Below are 23,540 nucleotides of genomic sequence, written 5' to 3'. Positions count from 1 at the left end.
CACTTGTTCAGCACTGACTAAATGTTTATAGTTAACTTCACTACACATCACACTTGTTCAGCACTGACTAAATGTTTATAGTTAACTTCACTACACATCACACTTGTTCAGCACTGACTAAATGTTTATAGTTAACTTCACTACACATCACACTTGTTCAGCACTGACTAAATGTTTATAGTTAACTTCACTAACTGACTAAATGTGCTGCTGTTGTGTTTTTCAAACAGCCACTCCGGACGGTGAGCAGCTGGAGGCTGAGGCGGTCGCTCCAGGCCCTCCAGAGTCTGCTGAGGCTCCTCCCTCTCATCAGGCTCCTCCCTCTCCGCAGGCTCCTCCCTCTTCTGAGGCTCCTCCCTCTCCTGAGGCCCGTCCCTCTCTGCGGCCCGTCGCCAGGTCGCCTCGCGCTCTGGGGAGATCAAAGAAACCACTGAACAGCGGCAGCGCCTCAAAGAAACAGCCATCAGACGCAGCCCCCAAAGCGCCACCACTCACTCCCCCCAAAGCGCCACCACTCACTCCCCCCAAAGCGCCACCACTCACTCCCCCCAAAGCGCCACCACTCACTCCCCCCAAAGCGCCACCACTCACTCCCCCCAAAGCGCCACCACTCACTCCCCCCAAACCCAGCGCGCCTCCCCCCAAACCCAGCGCGCCTCCCCCCAAACCCAGCGCACCTCCCCCGAAACCCAGCGCGCCTCCCCCCAAACCCAGCGCACCTCCCCCGAAACCCAGCGCGCCTCCCCCCAAACCCAGCGCACCTCCCCCGAAACCCAGCGCGCCTCCCCCCAAACCCAGCGCGCCTCCCCCCAAACCCAGCGCGGCCCCCGCCCCAGAGGCCCCGAGCGCGTCCCGACACCATGAGACCGGGGCCCTCAGGATCACCAAGACCTCCTTCGTCATTCCCAAGAAGCCGCAGCCCGCAAGGCCCCCCCCCAGCCCCTCGTCGGTCCCCCCCCCGCCCTCAGCCCCCCCCGCACCCCCACTGAGTGAACCCAGGAACCTGCCCGTGGCCCCAGCGCCCATCGCGCCCTCCTCCAGGCCCTCGCAGCCCAACACACAGGTCAGGCAGAGCATCCAGCGCTCCCTCATCAGCATCCTCTTCAAGAGGTAAGCCTTGTTGTCTTTCAATGGACATGTTGAAGATCCCACTGTCTGCTGTGGTAGGCAGACGCTTAGTCCGCTGCGCTACCCAGGCCGCCCCCTCCATAAATCCATTTCTAAAGACTGTATGAATGAATGTTGTGTTTATTTTCCAAATGTAGCCAAGAGTAAAGACCCTAACCCTGTCAGAACAGCAGAAATACATTTTTTTATTTATTTTTTTATCCTCTCTTTCTCAGATTTTTCTCTGTTTTTCTCCCCGTCCCAATTTAGTCGTTGTGCCAATTCCCCCCCCCCCCCCCTCCTCTACCTGGTTGTTGTGCGCATGTTCTCCTCGGTACAAGGGAACCCTGAAGTCATCCGCACGCTTCCTCCGACACGTGCGGCGACAGCCAGTGGCTCTCTTCTCACCTGGCATCGAGGACTCTCATTGGTGAAGCGTAACGCGTGGGAGGTCACGCTGCCTTCCTCAAGTCCTGCCTCCGCTGAGCAAGCGCCCAGACCTGACCTGTAGGCGTCGCTGTCCACAACGCCAGATTCCCACCCATGACTTCCCCTCCCCCTAACCCAGCCAAACGAGTTAGTATGACGATCAGCCCAAGCCTCAAGCAATGCTGACTCCGGGAGTCGAGACCGCAGCCTCTTACATTGGTGACGAGCACAATCTCTGCTACGCCACCTGACCGCCGGGAAATATAAGTTTATAGAAATCTCAGGGCAGGGAGTCGGAAACCGGCGCATATTGACAGGAGGAAGTGGCGCAGCCAAAAGTGAGTGTAGTCTTTTGAAGGAAGAGACCCAAGGGCTTTTGATGGGCTTTCGAATTTCGAAAAACTACACTACCCAGCTCATGCCAGCCCCTGTCAATCATCTGACTCCTGGATTTACTTTCTTATTTCTCTTATTTTTAAGGATTATCTCCCACAAACCTGAACGTTATTGGCATAAATTAGAAAGCAGTTAGTTTCTCTACCTTTCTGTGAACGTCTAGCAAAAAACAGCGTTTTACATTATAAACAAGTAACTGTACTTACAGTAGATTTCATTCACGGTTTTTGCTGCACCCCTGGTGATACTAAATCCAGATTGAACTCTGCCATTGGAAAGGGTAGATTTGGCCCGATCTATAGATGTGCGACTTGGCTATAATAAGGTAATTTATAGGCTGATATTCTATATTCTAGAATCATATTTCAAATTGCATGTGTCCGGATGGCAGAATTCAGTACTGCATCTACAAAACCTTAAATACATTCATGGTTACCAAGCTGTATAAACGTGTGTCTCTGTTGTACACACACACACACACACACACACACACACACACACACACACACACACACAACACACACACACACACACACACACACACACACACACACACACACACACACACACACACACACACACACACACACACACACACACACACAGCTCATCCCTGATTTAAACTAGCCCCTTTGCTTCTAAAAAAGCTATACCAGTGACCATATCACCATAGTATTTTTAACACTGCGTTTATACTTCTGTGCATCCGAATCAAAACGGTGACAGTTGACTAACTGACTTTTTATTTTGTCAAAGGGTGTGTGACTGTGAGGATTTGGAGATGTCCGAGAGTGACGTTGGAAAGCTTGTCACAAACATTGAGATGGAGATGTTCGACATATTTCGCAACACGGACAGCAAATACATGAACAAGTACAGGACTATAATGTTCAACCTCAAAGACCCCAGAAACAAGGTTCGTTCACACTTGACAAAGCTAATTTCTGTTCTATTGCGTTCCTCTGCTCTTCTTTACATTTTGAGTCAAGGTGGTTTTACTGGAGTTCAGTTGAGGGCTGAACGATTAATCGATTTCGCGATTTGAAATGACGCAATTAGCAAATCGCTAAAAAAAATTTACTTCAGAGAGGGAGAGTAAAGTACAGAAAAAAGGTACCGTTGGGTACCAGTATCGATTCCCAGGTAAAAAGAAAAAATGTCAGGCTCGGTGTCCCGAACGCGTGTATCACTTCCGCAACGGATTTGATTTTCGGGGTTGGCCTGATTGGCCGCGACGGCCACGTGACACACGCCGCGGCAGCGGCCGAGGCAGCAACGCCAGAGGCTGCTGTGTTTCACTGCCGCTTTCCCACTTCAACGCCGCAGCAGCATTGTCGCGCCACATCTTCTGAGTGCAGAGCTGTTTAATCACTTTTCCCACTGCGTTACCAGTGGCGCGACGCTGGAGTTCACTTCGCCTTTCACATCGCTTATGCCGTCTAGCACAGTCTCTAACAGTAACAGTAGTCTGACCAGTTTGTTTTGTGATGTTTGTAGTCTTGTTTAGAAACATGGGTCTCTTGTCCATTGATGGATATATAATGGATATATTTTGTCTGGCACAGTGGTGTAATGGTTAGTGCTCATTCCTGTCAAGCGGACGACCCGAGTTCGAAACCCCGCGTGTCTAATAATAATAATAATAATAAATCAAATTTATATAGCGCCTTTCCCAAGGTCGCTTTACAATCAGGACAAAAAATAGGGCAAGGAAAGTAGGGGGGGAGGGGGAAGAGGGGATGAGGGAAAGTAGGGGATAATGGACCTAATTTAATCTAAAACTAACTGATGGGGAAAGCCTTGGTGAAGAGGTGTGTTTTTAGAGCGGATTTGAAGGTGTCCAGGGTTGGGGCGTTGCGGATTTCGGGGGGGAGAGAGTTCCAGAGGGTAGGGGACGCCACGCTGAAGGCTCTGTCCCCAAAAGTCTAATATTATTTTTTTTGGAATATAATATTAATGACTGTATACGCAAAAGTAGCCTAGTTTTAAGTTAAAATATTATAAATCTACATGCATTGAGGATGTCATTCTTTATATAGCTCTCAAAGTGCACCAGATTGAAGCATTTACATCGCAAAAAAAAAAAAATTTAAAGGGGGGATTCGAACGCGGGTCGTCCACGTGAGAGGTATGAGGACTAACCATTACACCACGGTGGCAGATAAATAAAATATCCATTATATATCCATTAATGGATAAGAGAGCCGTACGTCGGCCATCTAATGAAGTTAGATTTATACAGTACACTTTGACTGCTGAATTGACACGTTTAACTTATTCATTCTTTAATTCAGCAACATTAATGCTTCTTACTGTTACTGTTAGAGACTGTGCTAGGCGCGACAATGCTGCTGCGGCGTTGAAGTGGGAAAGCGGCAGTGAAACACAGCAGCCTCTGGCGTTGCTGCCTCGGCCGCTGCCGCGGGGCGGTGCCGCGGCGTGTGTCACGTGGCCGTTGCGGCCAATCAGGCCAACCCCGGAAATCAAATCCGTTGCGGAAGTGATACACGCATCCCGAACAGACCCAGTGCGTAGGCCAGATGCAAGCCGCATTTTACAATAAACCTCCGTGGGGCTGCTTAAAAAAATTATAATTATAATCGCAAATTTAATCGCAATCGCAATATCTGTCAGAAAAATCGCAATTCGATTATTTCCCAAAATTGTGCAGCCCTAATTAGGACCCACATGTATTTCCTGTTATTGCATTAATAAATATGGTTCCTTTTAGAAAGTTATTGTTGTCACTTTGAAACCATCTATACCTCAATATCGGAGTCATTCTTAACCCTTTCACTGCCACACGGCAGAAGGTTAGCCCTTTGCTATCACACAACCGACGGCGATGCTCCATCATTAGCATCATTAGCTCCGCGGATGCGGAGCTAATGATGCTAATGATGGAGCATCGCCGTCGGTTGTGTGATAGCAAAGGGCTAACCTTCTGTATTGTCACAGTGAAAAGGGTTAACCGGCTGTCGTGTGGCAGTAAAAGGGTTAAAAAGCCAATTGAGGTTGTGTTACAGGATCTACCTTCATCGGGTTGTAATTGAACTCACAAGGGCGTTGTATGACTCTTTAACCTTCCTCAGGGCTTGTTGTACCGCGTGGTGCACGGGGAGATCAGTCCCTTCCGCCTGGCCAGGATGAGTCAGAAGGACATGCAGTCCACCAAGGCCCCGGAGCCCAGCGCCCCAGAGGAACCCACCAAGGTATTCATGGTGAACCATTACAGTGTTTTCAGCCTTTAATCATTTAATCAACTCGTCACCTGCTGCTCCGTGACTTTCCTCCACATTGGCTGTCACACACTGTATCAACCCGTCCATGCAATCCGTCTCATAAATTATTCGACACTGGCAACGTGATCTACTCCCTTTTAGATCGTGATGTTTATTTTCATAAACATAGCGCCGTACAAGATGGAAACAATTCTGAAATGTCCTTGAACAGTTGTTGAAGACAAACTAAATTCATTATTCTACCGTCTCTTCTGCTTTTAGTCCAATGGTTTTGAGGCCTCGTCAGCCAAAACCTTCCCTGTTAGCCGGAGCTAGTGATGTCGTGGCACTCCATTCCCCCCCCCCCCCCCCCCCCCGCGAGGGGAGGAGGGATCCTTTCAAAGTCTCTGTCAACGAGTCTGCTCGCATCCGCTTTGTGTCTTAATCTAACTTATCCTGGAAGAAACTCGCATCATAACGTCTCTCCCCTAGCAACGGCGGCCCCGCCCCCTCTTCCTCGTTACTAAGTGACACGATACCATAGCAACGGCACTTTTGACCCAAATCACTATAGCAACGGTGATGTTGATATTACCGGAGTCGCTTACCCATAACAAAACGCTGTGGCTGTCAGCTGTTGCTTGCCGGCCTTGGGGCACAGCCCAAATCCTCTCTCGCTGCATTTAGTCTGCTGCTAACACACACGCTCTCTCTGTTGTCCTCCTCCTCTGAGATCTATGAGTAGATGCGGTCATCTACAGATATTTACATTATATACACATTGAAAAACAAGGATTCTATCGATGGTGTCCTCATGACGTGTGACGCATTTCATACCAATAGACCACTGCACTTCCGCGTTACATGGAGCTCATGGGAGAGCGCGGGGGATAAAATGAATGAATGTTGACGAGAGATTCTTGATCCTGAAACTCTGCATGCGCAGATTGCCCAGGGATTGTCCAGACACACTCCCTGGGCAATCTGCATGAGCCGGTTGGGGAGTAGGTGTGGAAAAGTGACTTGGGCTTGGTCTCTCTCCGTGTTCATGAGACTCGGGTGTATAAAAAAGTCTATTGGATCATGTCTCCAGAACCCCCACAGCCGTAGCTACAACCACTTACGTCAAGGCTCTCATCAACATCCATTAATTTTATCCCCCGCGCTCTCCCATGAGCTGAAAATACAGGAAGTGTTGCGGTGGTCTATATGGTGCAAATGCCACCAATACAGCTCATTGGCCGTGATTGTCATTTAACCTCTTAACAATCTTGCATAAAATGCCTATCGAATGCGTACCCAAAGTAAATTGAAAGCTATTATTTTTTTTTATATCCACTTTTTCTCTTTCTTTTTCAGTTTTTCTCCCATCCCAATTTAGTCGCGCCAATTCCCCCCTCCCCTGTGTTGATCGTTGCTCGCATGTGCCCCCCACTGGTCGGTCATAGGGAGGGTTGAAGAATCTATCGCATGTCCCCTCCGATACATGCAGAGTCAGCCAGCCACTTCTTTTCACCTGCCAGCGCGGACTCTCATTGGCGAGGTGTAACGTGTGGGAGGCTCACACTACCCTCGGCATCTCCTGTCTTTGCTGTGCAGGCGCCCTGACCGACCTGTAGGAGTCGCTGTTTACAACGACCAGATTACCACCCATCGACTCCCCTCCCGCTGACTCTGCCAATTGAGTCAGTATGACGGCCGGCCCAAGCCGGAGGCAACGCTGACAGCCGGATTCGATACCGGTGTCTCACACGTTGGTGACGAGCGCTTAGACCGCTGCGCCACCCAGCCGCACCAATTGAAAGCTATTCTTGAACATTTGTAGCACATGCATAAGTCTAGTCTCTTTTGAAAGACTTTTTCTAAACTGTCACTCGTTGGCTGTTTCGTCTTATAACCCGAGATTGGAAGCACGTAATAGGTCAAGCGTGGTGTCAATCAAACGGTTGCCATTTTAGCTTTCAAGCGATGTGCTGCTTCAGAGATACTAAAACAATGGGACGCTGACAGGCGACGGTAAATGTGACGTGTCCATCGCGGCCAAGGGCGGGCCGTCGGAACCTTAACACCTGTTCATACCAAGAGGTCTTTGTCCTTTGTCTTTGCGGCACGGTGGTGTAGTGGTTAACACTGTCGCCTCACAGCTAGAAGGTCGTGGTTTTGATTCCCGCTTGGGGACCAGGTTGCCAGTTACCCAGATGGGGTATCTCCCGGGCCTTTCTGTGTGGAGTTTGCATGTTCTGTCTCCCCGTGCTCACAAAGGTTTCCCCTCCCGATAAGAGAAACCCAATGGAAAAACATGCACAACAGATCGCTGACGCTGTCGCGTCCCTGACGATGACGGACAGGAGCACTTGGATTGGTCCCCGGGCACAGCCTACGCCGAAGCCCATGGGGGGAAGGATGACAGGATGGGAAATGCAGAGAACATTTCATCTGCGACTCAGTGCATATGTGTGTGTGTGTGTGTGTGTGTGTGTCACCCATCCCATGTGTGTGTTAACAAATCTGCATGACAAATAAAGACTTCTTCTTGTTGTTCTCCATGTAATCCAGGCTCAGGACTCGGACGCTAAAGCTCAGTGTTCGCTGCAGAAGCCTGACGCGGTGAAGGTGGATCTGCCCAGTTTGAACGCCTCCAGGTTCGATCGAAAAGCTCAGTGTTCGCTGCAGAAGCCTGACGCGGTGAAGGTGGATCTGCCTCCATGTTTACTGCAGAAGCCTGACGCGGTGAAGGTGGATCTGCCTCCATGTTTACTGCAGAAGCCTGACGCGGTGAAGGTGGATCTGCCCAGTTTGAGTTTGAATCCCTCCAGGACTGATCGAAACACGGTGTGTATCTTCATTAAATATGGAATTTAATTATTATCCAGTCGTTCTAAATCAAATCAAATAAAAATGGATTTGTAGCCCGAGGTCACATGGAATAGCCCCCATGGGCTGTACAAGTCTTCTTGTACAAGTCAATCAAACGGTTGCCATTTTAGCTTTCAAGCGATGTGCTGCTTCAGAGATACTAAAACAATGGGACCACCATAAAATCCAAATATGCAGCACTCCCAGACTTTCCCCAATGAAGATAAGGAACGACTCACTAAAAACCTGGCAATAAGGGAAAAAGCACCACAGGCGGCGTGGAGGAGAGAAACCTCAGGCTACGTTTAGACGAGCGTTTTGGGATGGAAGTCTGAACAGAAACCGCAAAAGTCGTCTTGCGGTTTCACTTTTAATTTTGCGTTTAGACGAGCGTTTTGGGGTGGAATTCTGCGTGCAGACGACGCTGTAACAACTCGAGACAACGGAGCCCCGCTGTCACACGATTGGCGCATATGTCACATGACGTGCTGTGAAGACCCGCCCTACTCTGCCTCTGATTCGCAGAGTGTGGGTGGGGAATGTGATTGGACCAAAGCAGAGTCACTCACAGACAGTGGCTCCAGTCACTAATAGTTGCGATAGCCGCGGGACAGATTCTTGTGTATTTAAAAGTACTGCCAATGTAGCCTTCAGGTGATCGCCATGGATAGAATCAGACATGCTTTGTTTACGCTTCTAGGCTACTGGCCCATGCCTGTGATGTAAGCAGTACGCGCGACGAGAGCCTTTGACGACCCTTTCGTCATCGTTTTATGCGGTTTTACAGTTTAGACGAGAGCGCAAAGGTTTACCGTTTCTAGGAATTCCACCCTGGAAGGTGGTCTCACTTTTTTACGGTTTCACCCCGTAAAAACGCCGTTTCCGTATAAACGAAAGGCACATCTGAAAAAATATTTTTGCGGATTCACCTGCTAGCGTTTCCGTCTAAACGGGGCCTCAGATGGGCCGTTCAAAGGGGATCCCCCAACTGGATGTCTGTGATAATGTAGTGTTGCTATGGATGATAGATGGATGGAGAATAGAACAGGCGAATGACTGGTATGAATATATATATATACATGTAATGAAACAATAGTATCCAAGGTACATAAGATATATATTTTTTTAAATAAATAGCTATGGACAACAACAAACAAATGAAAGCATAGGAAAACTGAGGGAGATGTAGAGTGGATCCATCACGCTGTGGTGGTCAGAACCGGTTAGCCACATAAAGGACGGCACAGGGAGGCTCACACCACCGTGACCAGGGAGACAGGGGTGAGAGAGCTCCCGTGTTCGCAATGGGCAAACATAGGAGCAATAAATACTTGTAATAAGCATATATTATATGCATACATAGTAGCTATGGAATCAAGGTATATAAGAAAATGTTAAAAATGTATGTAATAAATAGAACTAAGTACAAAGAGACATATTATGTTAGATTACGGTGTTATCAGCCTTCATCACCGCCGTTTTATTGATCCTCTGCATTGTGTTTGTTGTGGTTCATGGCGGCAATCGTTCAGTGGAATTCTCACTCCCACGTGCTTACTGGCTGAAACCCTATCTCTTCTCCCTGTGCATTCGAAATCAAACATTGTATCTTTAAGGATAGTTTATTTACATAAACAAAGGTTCTCATACAGAATTAAATGAATTGAAAGTCTTTAGAGGTCTAAGGAAAAATAAAGAAAATATCCGTCTATCTGTCTCTCTGTCCTCGGCCATGTGCTCCATTTCTTATCTTACTTATGCTGTTATAATTATCATGAAAACTAGTCCTATCTTTCACGTGATGTCAACTCAACTTGAGGGCGACGTAGGGTGGATTCATTGCGCCTGTGGTACCGGTCAGAACCGGCTTGAGGATGAATAGCCGCTGCAGTCGGCGCTGTTAGCCACATCAAGGACAGCGCAGGGGGGGGGGGGGGCTGGAGAAGCACTCGGAACAGGCTGAAGTAGAGCGGGTAGAGTAGAGATCCATGTGCTGCTCATATCCAGTATGAGGTCATTTGTAATTTGTTTATTGCTCCCTTGTCTCTGTCATTAACGTCACGGTGACCAAGTGTGTCCACATTTTTATAGGATTCTATCACATTTTCATAACAATAGCGAATATAACTTACCCTGCGCCGTTTTCATTGAGGTTTCTTACAAATTAACGATGTTTTATTTGTCCTATATATGTGGATAACATTTAAAATCTTAAATTGTACCATTTTGTTTCCCTTTAGACAACAAACATTATGCTAATGATGCACTTTTGTTAAGATAATTAGTTTACCTGTACTGAGGTCGCATTAATAGTTTACCGCTGTTCAGATTGCGTCAAAGAATAGACGCGTCCCAGTGACCTGTGACCTGTGCTAAAGGTCTTGGGAAATGTATTGTTGTAGTTTTCAACATGTTCACCTTTTAATTTTAAACCAATGCTGCCATCTACTGACAACAGAGAGTGTTGTGTATCGTCACCTTGAGAGCTACTTCCGTATACAGAGTCGCCCAAAACACAGTCTAGAGATTCCCACTTTTTACTGGGAATGGGGCGTGGCCGTATTTGGTCCCAGACAATAAGAGTGACTGCGATTGGTCTACGTTCCGTTACTATTAGCAGGTCATATTGGACAATATCTGTGCAATACAGCAGATACTCTGGCATATCTTCCATCTTTTGCAAATCCACACTAAGTTTTGTATGTGTGTGTGTGTGTGTGTCTCTCTCTCTCTCTCTCTCTCTCTCTCTCTCTCTCTCTCTCTCTCTCTCTCTCTCTCCTCCCCCTCAGAGAGGTCCTCCGGCGCTGAAGCCCCGGCCCGGCTCGTGGTCCCGGAGCGGCCCGGCACCAGACCTCCTCAGCTGCATGCTGAAGGACACTACGGCGGAGCACAAGACCCACCTCTTTGACCTCAAATGCAAGATCTGTACAGGTAAATAAATACATGGAGATTAAACATCATCATTCATCACACCACCTACTGTACAGGTGAATATAAACATCATCATTCATCACACCACCTACTGTACAGGTGAATATAAACATCATCATTCATCACACCACCTACTGTACAGGTGAATATAAACATCATCATTCATCACACCACCTACTGTACAGGTGAATATAAACATCATCATTCATCACACCACCTACTGTACAGGTGAATATAAACATCATCATTCATCACACCACCGACTGTACTATTGTGCTGTTTGTAATTATTATTCATATAAGTTAGTTTTATACTATTACTGTTTAAGTTAGGTTGTTTTTTTGCACACTCTTTTGATGTCTGTCTTGTGTGAAACTTAATGTGAGCTGTGTGCTGCTGCCTTCTTGACCAGGTCACTCTCCAAAAAAGAGACCTGGTTTAGTAACAAACAAACAAACATAAATTAATAAACAAATAAATAATAATAATAATAATAATAATTAGAAGAAGAAAATCCCAGCAACAACCATTTTATATTCCTGCCCCTAGGTCAGATTCCAGCAGATGAAGAAGAGCCCGTGCATAAGAAGCCCAAGGTGTGTGAGTCCGGAGACAAGCCTGAGTACGGCCTCTCCTGGTACAGCAGCCCCTCGGAGCGCTCGTGGAAAGGCTCCGCGGGAGACGACTCCCCCCTCCAGGCTCCCCCCGACTCCCCCGACATGGACTCTCCCACCTCCCTCCTGATGGAATCCTCACCTCGCCTCGTCATCGATACTCCGGCGTCGCCCGTTACAGAATCCCCTGCGTCCCCCGTCATGGACTCTCCAGCCTCCCCTGTTTTAGAATCCCCTGCCTCTCCGGTCAGGGAGTCCCCTGCGTCCCCCACCCCAGACACCAGCAGGTCCTACACCCCGGTGGTGATCCCTGCCGCCTCCATGGTCACCATCACGCGGCGTGATCCACGCACTGCGGCTAACAGGTGCTCAGCTCCGTCTAGTGGCCCGCCTCGTCCCAGAGCCCAGAACCCTCCGGTTCCTTATGCACCTATCAAACAGACCAAGTCCACCCTGCCCTTGCAACCACCTCCCTCACTGCCACCACCACCAACGCTGCCTAAATCTATCTTGATGAAGCCATCCTCGTCGACAGATCCTCGACTCTACGGTGCATCCTCAAGGTATTTAAAAAGACAAATCCAAAAGAGGATTTCAAGTAATAGTATTGTTTCTTAAAATGTTTTATGTTTTGTGTAATTTAAAAATGCTTTGCAAATCAAGGTATTTACATTTATATTTTTATAGTTTCCACATATATATATATCCATATCTGTCTGAATATACCTGCATATAACGTCTCTATATACTTACTTATACAACTGCATATAACACATATAACTCTGTATGATAGCATGTACAATAATGCTGTATATACTGTATATTTATTCTCACTGCATATACTGATATATATATATACACCGGTCTGTACTTACCTGCACATAATCATTTTACATATCTGTAGATACTATATCTATATCCGTACATATCCTACTCTTATTAGTTACGCAGCTGGCCAGTATTTCTTTATTTGTTTATTTATGGGTCCCCATTAGTCTACACCAGTGGGTGAAAGACTATTCTCCCTGGGATCCTATCACTACTACCATACTGTCTTTATACCTGTATCACTGTACATATTAATACTACAACTCTGTACATACATCTGATTAGCACTACGCTCAGTAGTACTAATTTGTATATTTTGCACCCAGTTAATCACCTGTACATTGTATATTACTATTGCACTTTACTCTTACATTTTCACTCTGGTTGGATGCCAAACTTATTTGTACCGTACTTGTGCTGTATGATGACAATACATTTGAATATAATATAATCCAATCCCGCATCACCTACAAATCCCTCCACGCTCTGGCACCTCAGTGCCTCACTGACCTCCTCCACCCCCACACTCAGTCACGGTCCCTGCGATCCTCAGACACTGGTCAGCTCTCCATCCCCTGAAGCAGACAGCGGACCTTTGGGGACAGAGCTTTCAGCCTGGCAGCTCCCACCCTCTGGAACTCCCTCCCTGCAGAACTCCACAATGTCCCAACTCTGGACAGCTTCAAGAAACTCCTCAAAACTCTCTCTTTAACATGGCCTTTGACCCCTAGCTTCTTATATTTAATGTTGTGTGTCTGTCTGCCATGTTTGTCTCTTTGTCTGTTATTGCCCTATGTAAAGTGGCCTTGGGTTTCATGAAAGGCGCTATATAAAACAAAGTTATTATTATTATTAATCTATTAGTATGGATAGTGTCTAACTGTTGCTCCGGTGTTGTGTTCTGTATTGCAGGGCTGCGAACACCCATGTCCCTGCTGATGGGGAGACGGCCCAGTTCTTGGCCAAGCAGGAAGTGACGTGGAAAGGCTTCCTAAACATGGTCAGCGTAGCCAAGTTTGCCACTAAGGGATATGTGATTTCAGGATCTTCAGTAAACCTTGAAACGGTAATGCATATTTAGGAATATCAAGTTTGTCTCACAATTCTAGCTAAACAAGTGCCGTTAATTATGGTGTACACTTAGTGGTTAAACACAAATGATCAGTGTATCTTAAATATATTTGTTCTTTTGAGTAGGATCTACCGGATACCATCCAGATTGCTGGACGAATCAAGCCGCAAACTGTGTGGGAGTATGTTGCAAGACTCAAGACTTCTGTTACTAAGGCAAGCCTCACCAGCGTATTCTGCCATTTGTCTCTGTAAAGAAAAACATTAACGTTATTCTAGAATGTTTTTCTTTTCTAAGCATGTTTCCCCTCTTCACCTTGGTCTACAGGAGCTCTGTGTGATCCGCTTCCACCCTGCGACGGAGGAGGAAGAGGTGGCCTACGTGTCCCTGTTCTCCTACTTCAGCAGCAGAGGACGTTTCGGTGTGGTGGCCAATAACAGCCGCAGCATCAAGGACATATACCTGGTTCCTCTCGGTGCCAAGGAGGCCATCTCATCCAGACTGCTGCCCTTCGAGGGACCAGGTGTGAACAGGCTTCCACTTGTTAATGTTCGGGCCATTTAGTTGAGTTACAATACTTATTTATATATTTGTTTTTGTTTTTCTATCCAGGCAAGTCAATGTAGAACATATTGCTATTTATAGCAACACACAACAGTTATGAAACAGCTAGCATTATAACAGAACCTGCCCTCTCTGTATTCATTCTAAATAAATGGTTTTATTCTGTATTTCATAGGGCTTGAGAAGAATCGCCCCAACATCCTGCTGGGCCTTGCAATTGTCCAGAGACCAAAACGTCCAGGAAGCATGCAGCAAGAGGTTGAAGAAAAGAGACCTAGAGTCCACATGTCCAAAGACCCCATGTGGATCCCAAAACCCCCTGTGCTCTATGGGTCAGACAAACTGGAGATATTTCAACCCTATGACCCAGAGACCCCCATCAGCACCACCCCTCCGGGCTCCCCTCGTTCCACTGGATCAGACTCATCTTCCTCTGGCTCAATTACCATACCATCTCTTTTGACTTCCATCAGAGCAACCCCCTCTGTCTCTACCTCAGCCCCTGCTACCCGATCCACCTCCTCCACCTCAAATACCCTGTCTGACCAGAATCCCACCTCTACATCCAGTAGCAATACTCCCCTTCAGACTATCCTGAAGACTTTGTTCAAGAACAAGCTAACAGACTCTGACATCCTCGCTGAGAGCAGTGCTCCAAAAACCCCAGTAGCTGCTGTAAAGCTACCGATGCCCCCACAGCCACCTCACTCAATGGTGGATCCAATAGTTCAACAGTATGGACAGAAATCCAAAGTAAAAAAGATAGAGGAGGAGGAAAATGAATATGACCGACCATATGACCCAGAGGAGGAATATGATCCAGCAATGGGATATGTAATGGTTGCTCCGATTAGTTTGGAAAAGATTCAGGCAAATGCCCCAGCACCCTCAGCCTCTGTGGAGGATGATGTGGCTTATGATCCTGAGGATGAAACTTTGTTTGAAGATATGCAAAATTATGTAATTGCAAAAACTCCTGCTCCAACCCAAACCTCAGTTACCACAACAAACCCAGTAGTTACCACAACAAACCCAGTAGTTACCACTACAAACCCAGTAGTTACCACACCACCCCCAGCCTCAGCTCCCACCCATGTTCCAACAACAGTTTTCTCTTCAGCCCCAGCTCAAGCTACCACCCCAGTACCAATCCCTCAGAACCTCCCATCTGGTATTGTGGCTGTCTCAGCCGCAACACTTTCTGAACAACAGCGAATGCTTGAGGACCTAAATAGGCAGATTGAAGAGCAGAAACGTCAGTTGAAGGAACAAGAAGAGGCACTACGTCAGCAGAGAGAAACTGTGGGCATGTTCATGGCTCGCTTTTCCGTTTCTGATGCATTGATGTCTCCCCCAGCTAAATCTCAACCTCAACCGGCATCTCAGCAGAGTGACCAGTCTGCTGTAGAGCAATCGGAGTCGAAGCCTCCAGAGGCAACGGACAAGAAGAGGGACATTACACAGGATGTGAACAATGGAAGTGTGGACTCACAAACTGTTAAATTAGAGGAGACTAGTACTATCCCTGAACTGAAAAATGACAATACCTCCATTGACCAGGAGAATGTTGAAACACAGGAAAGTGTTCAGGAAACTGAAAAGATTTTCTCAGCTGGAGAGATCGAAGACTCGGATGTAGCTTATGATCCAGAGGATGAATCTCTTTTTGATGAGATGCAAGATGAGGTATTTCAAGGTGGCAGTGCAAAAGCTCGGGAATTGTCTCTATCTAAGACAGGTCGTGGTACATCCCATAAGGGTACTCCTTCTAGTTCATATGACAAGAGACACAGGCAGTCACCTAAGAGGCGAAGTCGCAGAGACAGGGACAACCATGAAAGTCCTCTAAGAAGGTCTCAAGGGCGTTCAAGTTCACGGTCCCGGAGGCGAAAGGACAGGGACAGGGACAGGCACAGACGAGGTGAAAGGGACAGGTCAAGGCACAGACCTAGAGATCAATCTGAGCATCAAAGTCAAGGACACCATCCCCATCACAGAGACCATGCATCCAGACGTAAAAGATCTCCATCCCCTAAAAAAAGAGGATCTTCCTATTCACCAAGGCGCCGAATGAGACCTTCCCCTCATGTTCTTGAGGAATCAAGAGACCCAAGTGCTGTTGAAAATACACCATCAGACCCTACCTTAGGACAGCTTACTGAGAGTAACGCCTCATTACAGACCTCTGTTAATATAAAGATTGAATCTGAGGAACCACCATCAAAGCGTATTCGTTTCGAGTCTGTAGAGCCACAACAGAAGAGCCTCGACAAGGTCTCAGGTTCTCCAGTAACACATTATCATCTCCTCCCTGTGAAGTTTGAGGCTGAAGAACCATCGCAAAAGGTGTTAATCGGTGGACATCATGACACGGGTAGTGGTCCCCCTCCACTGCTTAGTGGGCCCTCTCAGGAACTAATGCTTAACAGCAAAATTGTAACCACAATTCCCCTGAGAGAACTTGATCCACCCAGTCGAGATTCCCCTCAGAGTCCTGATCCTGAACCGCAGTCTGTGAAGCCCAACACCAGAGAGAAAATGGACTCGGATAAGGTAGATGATGCCAAAGAGCTTGACTCAGGTGGTGAAATTAACCCTCTAGGAGGTCAAGCAATGAGGGCTAACTTTAAAGGTCCATGTCCAAGTTTCATAAGTCCTGATATTAGAAGTCCAGATGTAAGTGGCTCATGTTTCAGAGGTCAGAGTATGAGAGGGTCAGACACACAGATGGAAAAGAAAGGTCCAGGCTTAAGACATTCAGAAATGCCAGGCCAAGGTATAAGAAATTCAAGTCCAGATACAAGAGGTCCAGATAACAGAGGCTCAGGTCAAAGGGGCCAAGGCACAGTGATGACGAGTCCTAGACCAGACACTATATCATCAGGACTGCAAGATCATAACCCAGATTGGAGAGCCCCAAAGCAAAGCAACCCAGGAGTGAGGGGCCCAGGACCAGATATAAGAGGACCTGACATAACAGGCCCTGCGATGAGGGGTCCAGGACCTAACATAACGGGCCCAACGTTGAGGGGTCCAGGACCTGACATAACCGGCCCAGTGTTTAGATTTCCAGGACCTGACATAACAGGCCTATTGATGAGATTTCCAGGACCTGACACAATAGCAGGTTCACTGATGAGATTTGCTGGACTTGATAATATGAGGGGTCCATGCCCAGGTATGAGGGGTCCAAGACCAGGAATGCAAGGTATAAGGACAGCCAGAGGGGGTCCAGGACCAGATATTAGAGGCCCAATGATGAGGGGTCGAAGACCAGATATGATAGGCCCAGGACTGGACAACATGGGTCTGGCTATGATTGGTCTGGCTATGATGTGTCCACAACCAGATATGATGGGCGTAGAACCAAATGTGAGAGGCTCAGGCATTCAAGATCCAAGTCCAGATAGGATCGATCTAGGAGGACATATGCGAGGTCCAAGGATGAGGGGTCCAGAACCAGATATGAGAGGCCCAGGTATGCAGGGTGTAAACCCAGACACAAGAGGCCCAGGTCTAAGTATGAGGCATCAAGGACCAGAGATGAGAAGACAAGGACAATTCATTAGGGTGCCAACACCATCCAGTATTCATTCACAAATGACAGGTTCAGATCTACAGAATGAGCGGAGAGGCCCAGGCATAAACAATTCGGAGATACAAGGTCCAAACACCAGAGACCCTAGTGCAGGCATGCTAGATAATATAGGTCCAAACATGAGGGGCCCAGACCTGAGAGGTGAAGAACCAGATATGCAACATCCAAATCCAGACATGAGAAGTGTAGGTCCAGATAGGAGACTGCTGGCTGTTATGGATGAAAGGAGAGGTCTAGATATAAGTGGTCCACAGTCCGGTCTAATGGGCTCAAGGCCAGACATGAGGGGACCAGGGACAGAAATATCACGTCAGGGGCCAAGCATTATGGATGAAAGGAAGGGTCCAAGGACAGAAATTCAGGCTCCAGAACCAGACAGGACAGTAAATTGTGTGTCAAATATGACGGATGAAATAAGTTCTGGTATGAGTGGAGATCCAGGGTCAGACATGATAGGCCGTGGTCGAGGTATGCCAGGTAGAGGTCGAGGCATGAGAGATCACAGCTTAGAAAGAGGTCTGGGGCCACATATTGGAAGTCGAGGTCCTGGTCTAAGAGGGGAAAGTCCTGATATTGGGAGGCCAGGACCAGCTATGATGGCTCAAGGTTCAAATGTGAGGGATCAAAGTCCAAACATCAGAGGTCCAGGTCCAGAAAGGCGGGGACTAGGTATGAGGGTTCCAGAGCCAGATATGAATAGTCCAGGTCTAAGAGGTGAAAGTCCATCAAGTAGGGGTCCGGATTTGAGAGGCCAGAGTCCAGATATTAGGGGCATAGTGCCAGACAGGAGAGGTTCAGAAGCAAGAGGTCCAGAATCATGTTTTATTTCAGGTCAAAGTCCAGATTTTCAGGGTCCAGCTGTGAGGGGCCACATGCCAGACTGGAGGGAATCAAGGCATGATAGGGTTCCATTCTTAGAAGAAAGGGGTCTGCGCTCAGGAAGAAGGGGTTCCAGGCCAGATATCAGGGATGCAGACTCAGGCAGGAGGGAATCTGGACATGGTAGGGCTGCAGCTTTTGATAGGAAGCCAGGCCAAGATAGTTGTCTAGAGCCAGGTGCAATTCCAGGGCAGGAAGGAAGGGTTCTAAGGGGAGATGGGCTGTTCCAAGATATTCCAAATCCAGATGTGGCAGATGAAAGGCTGGGTGCACAGAGAGGTCCAGGCATGACAAATACAGGGCCAAACATAAGGGATGAAAAGGCTTGTCCTGATATGTGGGGTTCAGGACAAGACACAAGGAGGCTTGGACCAAACCCAAGGGAACCAGGGTCACACATAAGAGGTATGAGTGGTCCAGGTTATAGGGGGCCTGGTCAAGATACAGGTGATATTAGCAACCCAGACACCAGGGGTGAAAGAAGAGGGCCACACACAAGAGGACCAGAGAAAGACATTGGAGGCCCAGGTCCAGTTGTGGGAGAGCCAGAGTTGCATGGGTCAAATATAAGGGATCCACGGCCAGACATGAGAAATGAGCAAAGAGGCCAAGAATTCAGTGGTCCCATTTCAGACATGATGACTCCAGATCAGAGAGGTACAAGACCAAATGTTTGTAACCCAGATGGGGAGGAAGAATGGAGGGAGCCAGATCCTAGGGCTCCAGATACAAGAGTTGAAAGGGGTCGAGATGCTAGAGGTCCTGTTCCACATATGAGGGAGTCAGATTGGAGTGGTCCAGGCTCAGGTTTGAGAGAAGAATGGAGAACACGAGACAGGAGATCAGGGCCTGGCACACAAGATGAATGGAGAGACCGAGGTCCTGGTGGACGAGGTCCTTTCATGGAAGGCAGTGGACCCAACAGGAGAGGTCCAGTCCCACAAAGGAGAGGTTCAGATGTGGAGGGCCCAGGGCCCGGTAGGAAAGGTCCAGGAGGTCCAGACTTTAAGGCTCCAGGGCCTGACAGGACAAGTGCAGATGTGGAGGGTTCAGGGCCTGGTATGAGAGGTCCAGACTTCAGGGGTCCAGGGTCCGAGAGGACAGGTCCAGATGTGGAGGGTTCAGGACCTGAAAGAGGGGGTCCAGGAGACTTCAGGAGTCCAGGGCCCGAGAGGAGAGGTTCAGATATGGAGGGTCCAGCACATGGTTGGATAGGCCCAGGAGGTCTAGACTTCAGGGGACCTGGGTCTGAAAGGAGAGGACCAGATGTGGAAGGCCCGGGGTCTGGTAGTAGACGTCCTGACTTTAGGGGTCCAGGACCGGAAAGGAGAGGTCCAGGTATGGAAGGCCCAGGGCCTCATAGGAGAGGTCCAGGAGGTCTAGACTCAAGAAGTCCGGGGCTAGCAAGGAGAGGTCCAGATATGGAGAGCCCAGGGCCTGATGGGAAAGGTCCAGGAGAGCCAGACTTAAGGGGGCCTGAGAGGAGAGGTACAGATATGGAGGAACCAGGGCCTGGTAGGAGATGTCCAGACTTCAAAGGTCCAGGGCCCATTAGAAGAGGTTCAGATATGGAAGGCCCAGGGCCTCATAGGAGAGGTCCAGACTTCAGGGGTCCAGGGCTAGAAAGGAGAGATCCAGATATGGACGGCCCAGGGCCTGATGGGAGAGGTCCAGGAGAGCCAGACTTCAGAGGTCCAGGGCTCGAGAGGAGCAGTCCAGATACGGAGGGTCCAGGGCCTGGTAGGAGAGGTCCAGACGTAAGGGGTCCAGGGCCCGATAGAAGAGGTTTAGATATGGAGGGTCCAGGGCCTCATCGGAGAGGTCCAGACTTCAGGGGTCCAGGACTAGAAAGGAGACATCCAGATATGGAGGGTCCAGGACCTGATGGGAGAGGTCCAGTAGAGCCAGGCTTCAGGGGTCTAGGGTCAGAGAGGAGAGGTCCAGATATGGATGATCTAGGGCCTGGTAGGAGGGGTCCAGGGCCAGCTGTTGAGGGTCCAGGGCATGGTAGGAGAGGCCCAAGACATCTAGACTTCAGGGGTCCAGGGCCAGAGAGGAGAGGTTCAGATTTGGAGGGACCAGGGCCTGATAGGAGAGGTCCAGACTTCAGGGGTCCAGGGCCCGAAAGGAGAGGTCCAGATATAGAAGGCCCATGGCCTGATAGGAGAGGCCCAGGAGGGCCAGATTTCAGGGGTCCAGGGCCTGAGAGGACAGGCCCAGATGTGGAGGGGTCAGGGCCTGACGGGAAAGGTACAGATCTGGAGGGTCCAGGGCCTGATATGAGTGGTCCAGGTGGTCCAGAATTCAGGGGCCCAGCTGCCAGGAGAGGTCCAAATACAGAAGTTCCCGGTCTTGATAGAAGAGGCCCAGGAGATGATTGGGGAGGGTCAGACTTTAGAGGCCCTGGGCCTGGCAGAAGAGGTCCCTCTTTCAGGGGGCCAGGGCCTGGTGGAAGAGGTTCAGTTGTGAGAGGATCAGGACCAGATATGAGAGGGTCAGGTCCAGATATGACCAGCCCAAATATGGGAGGTGAATGGAAAGGGCCAGACTTCAGGGGCCCAGGACCTGATAGGAGAGGTCCAAATATGGAAGGACCTTGGTCTAATAGAAAAGGCCCAGATATGGATGGTCTAGAACCTGAAAGAAGAGGTCCAGGAGATGAATGGAATGGGCCAGGATTTGTCCGGGAAGGTAAAAATATAGAATGCCAAGGGCCTGGCAGGAGAGGTCTAGGAAATGAATGTAGATGGCCTGACAGAGGGGGGGCTGAGCCAGACAGACAGGAGCCTGGACCAGATTTCATGAGGGAAAGAGGTCAAGAAATGAGAGGAACAGGGCCAGATATGGCTAATGAATTGAGGCAGCCAGACTTCCGGGGGCCAGGTCCGAACAGGGGAGGTCCAAACATGGAAGGACCAGATAGGAGAGGTCCAGTTATGGGGGATGATTGGCAGGGGTCTGACATAGAGAACCCAGGCCCAGATAATAGAGGTTCTGGGCCAAATTTCAGGGGGGAATTGGAAGGTCCAAACACTGATGGACCAGCATCTGACAGAAGGGGATCAGGGCCAGGCATTCAGGATGCATGGAGAGGCCACAGGCCCAATAGGAGAGGTCCTAACATGGAAGGATCTGACAGGAGAGGTCCAGATTTCAGAGGTTTAGACGTGGAAAGCCCAGGTCCTGATGGGAGAGGTCCTGGCGGTCCAGACTACAGTGCCCCAGGCCCTGAAATCAGAAATCCAAATATGGAAGGCCAAGGGCCTGATAGAAGAGGTCCTGTTAGAGGTGAATGGAGTAGACCAGATGGTAGGGGACCAGGGCCTGAGAGGACAGGTCCAGACTTCAGGGGGGCAGGATCTGACAGACGAGGGCCAGACATTGAAGGCTCAGGGCCAGCCAGAGGAGGACCTGGTCAAGATTTTGGGAAAGAGAGGAGAGGTTCACAAATGGAGCATGAATGGAGAGGGCCAGACTTTCGGGGGCCAGGAACAGAAATGCAAGGTTTAAACATGGAAGGACCTGGGTCTGAAAGGCGGGGTCCAAACAGAGAGGGCCCAGAGATTGATAGGAGAGGTCCAGATCTGATGGACATGGGGCTCAAAAGTGGACCTCGTCCAAAATTCTGTGAAGAAATGCGACGGCTTGGTGCAAGAGGCCCAGGACCTGATGGGAGAGAACCAGCTATCAGGATTCAATCTAGTGGAGATGAAAAGAGAGGCCCAGATACGAGGGAACCAGACGTGACATCACTCCATTTCAATCGTCCAAGGATGCTCTTGCACAATCAAGGCAATTCAGAGACTCAAAAGGGACCACATGCTCCCAGATTCCAGGGCCCTAGTAGTCCTCATTCCTCACAGCTCAACAGACCCATTGCTCCAGCTCCAGACAATGGAGGTCAACCACGTTTTCGTTTTGACAGCCCACACAGTCAACCAGTAAGACCACTGAGACATAAATTAGCTTTACTCCCCACTCCCACTCTCATTCGCTTGCCAAATCGTATGATCAACAACCCTGATGCCTTCAGCAAAAGTAGAATACCAGGTAGACCAGTGAGTCAGGAAAAAGAGCTTGATAAGGAAGTGGGCAAACAAGAACAGGACAAACTTTTAAGCTGTGTTGCAGGTTTGAGTAAAGAAGGTCCTAGAGAAACAGATAAAGAAGATAATGAAATCAATAAACCCAGAGACCAGGGTGTGTGTAAGCAATCAGTGGATAGCGATGGTGGAAATATTAAAATGAGAGATGCAGAGTCAAAGGAGAAACAGCCTAATGCCAACCCAGATACTCCTCAGGACAATAAGGCGTCTACTTGACTGAGGACATCAAGGAGAAACATTGACATTGTTGCCTTTTTTGTGAGCATTACATGCATTGAATGATGTATTTTGTGTGAATATAGTGTAAAAAATCTTGAATTGAAATGTCATTATGAGATATTCGGGCAAAGCCATGTGAAAGATCAGACTTTGTCTTGATGATTTGGAAATGTTCATGAAGTCACGTCAGTTCTTGTATTGCTTAGTTTCACAATATAAGGAAGACTCACTTTCTTGTTTTCTCATTGTCATTCTATTATGACTGAATGGCAACTTTCATTCAACGCTACTCTTTACCAGTTAACTTGCCTGTTGTACATTTTAATCAGTATCTACTTCAAGTTAGAAAATATTACTTTGTACAGTATAGTAAATGTTAATAGATTTTGTATTCTGTTTTCTAAGCATAGCCATAGTCTTGTCTGTACAGTAGCCCTTATTTGGCTGACATCATGTTCAATCTACCAATGATAGTTTGTTTTTGAATCTTATAATTTGAGAAGTCAATAAAAGATGACAAAGATACTCTCTTGTAATTTGGGGTTACTAGCACAAGATATGATATTATAGTTTTCCATTTAAGACAAGTCACTTAATGACTAAGCCTACTGCCAGTTGTAGTGAGAAGTGCAAAAACGTTTTACTTGAATGGAAAATACAGCCTTAACATAGGGCTGGGAAGTGTACCGTCATGGATCCATGTAAAGATATGGATTAATC

At 48.2% G+C, this 23,540-nt stretch overlaps 1 protein-coding gene across 1 annotated transcript; it reads left to right on the top strand.

Annotated features, from left to right (window-relative positions):
* Positions 1 to 202: 202 nt before the first annotated feature.
* Positions 203 to 23,345, top strand: LOC311244225 (uncharacterized protein; the record flags this gene model as incomplete). Its single annotated transcript, XM_084333631.1, has 10 exons — positions 203 to 1,110; positions 2,689 to 2,848; positions 5,025 to 5,144; positions 7,710 to 7,985; positions 10,799 to 10,940; positions 11,490 to 12,117; positions 13,295 to 13,448; positions 13,580 to 13,669; positions 13,782 to 13,977; positions 14,194 to 23,345. 10 exons carry the CDS (start codon positions 203 to 205, stop codon positions 22,815 to 22,817), a joined length of 11,298 nt encoding a protein of 3,765 aa, XP_084189757.1. The 3' UTR covers positions 22,818 to 23,345.
* Between the last annotated feature and the right edge of the window lie 195 nt (positions 23,346 to 23,540).

The sequence above is a fragment of the Notolepis coatsorum genome, assembly GCF_963971535.1.
Source record: "Notolepis coatsorum genome assembly, chromosome: 17".
Classification (NCBI taxonomy): Eukaryota; Metazoa; Chordata; class Actinopteri; order Aulopiformes; family Paralepididae; genus Notolepis; species Notolepis coatsorum.
This window is presented reverse-complemented; position numbering and strand designations above follow the sequence as displayed.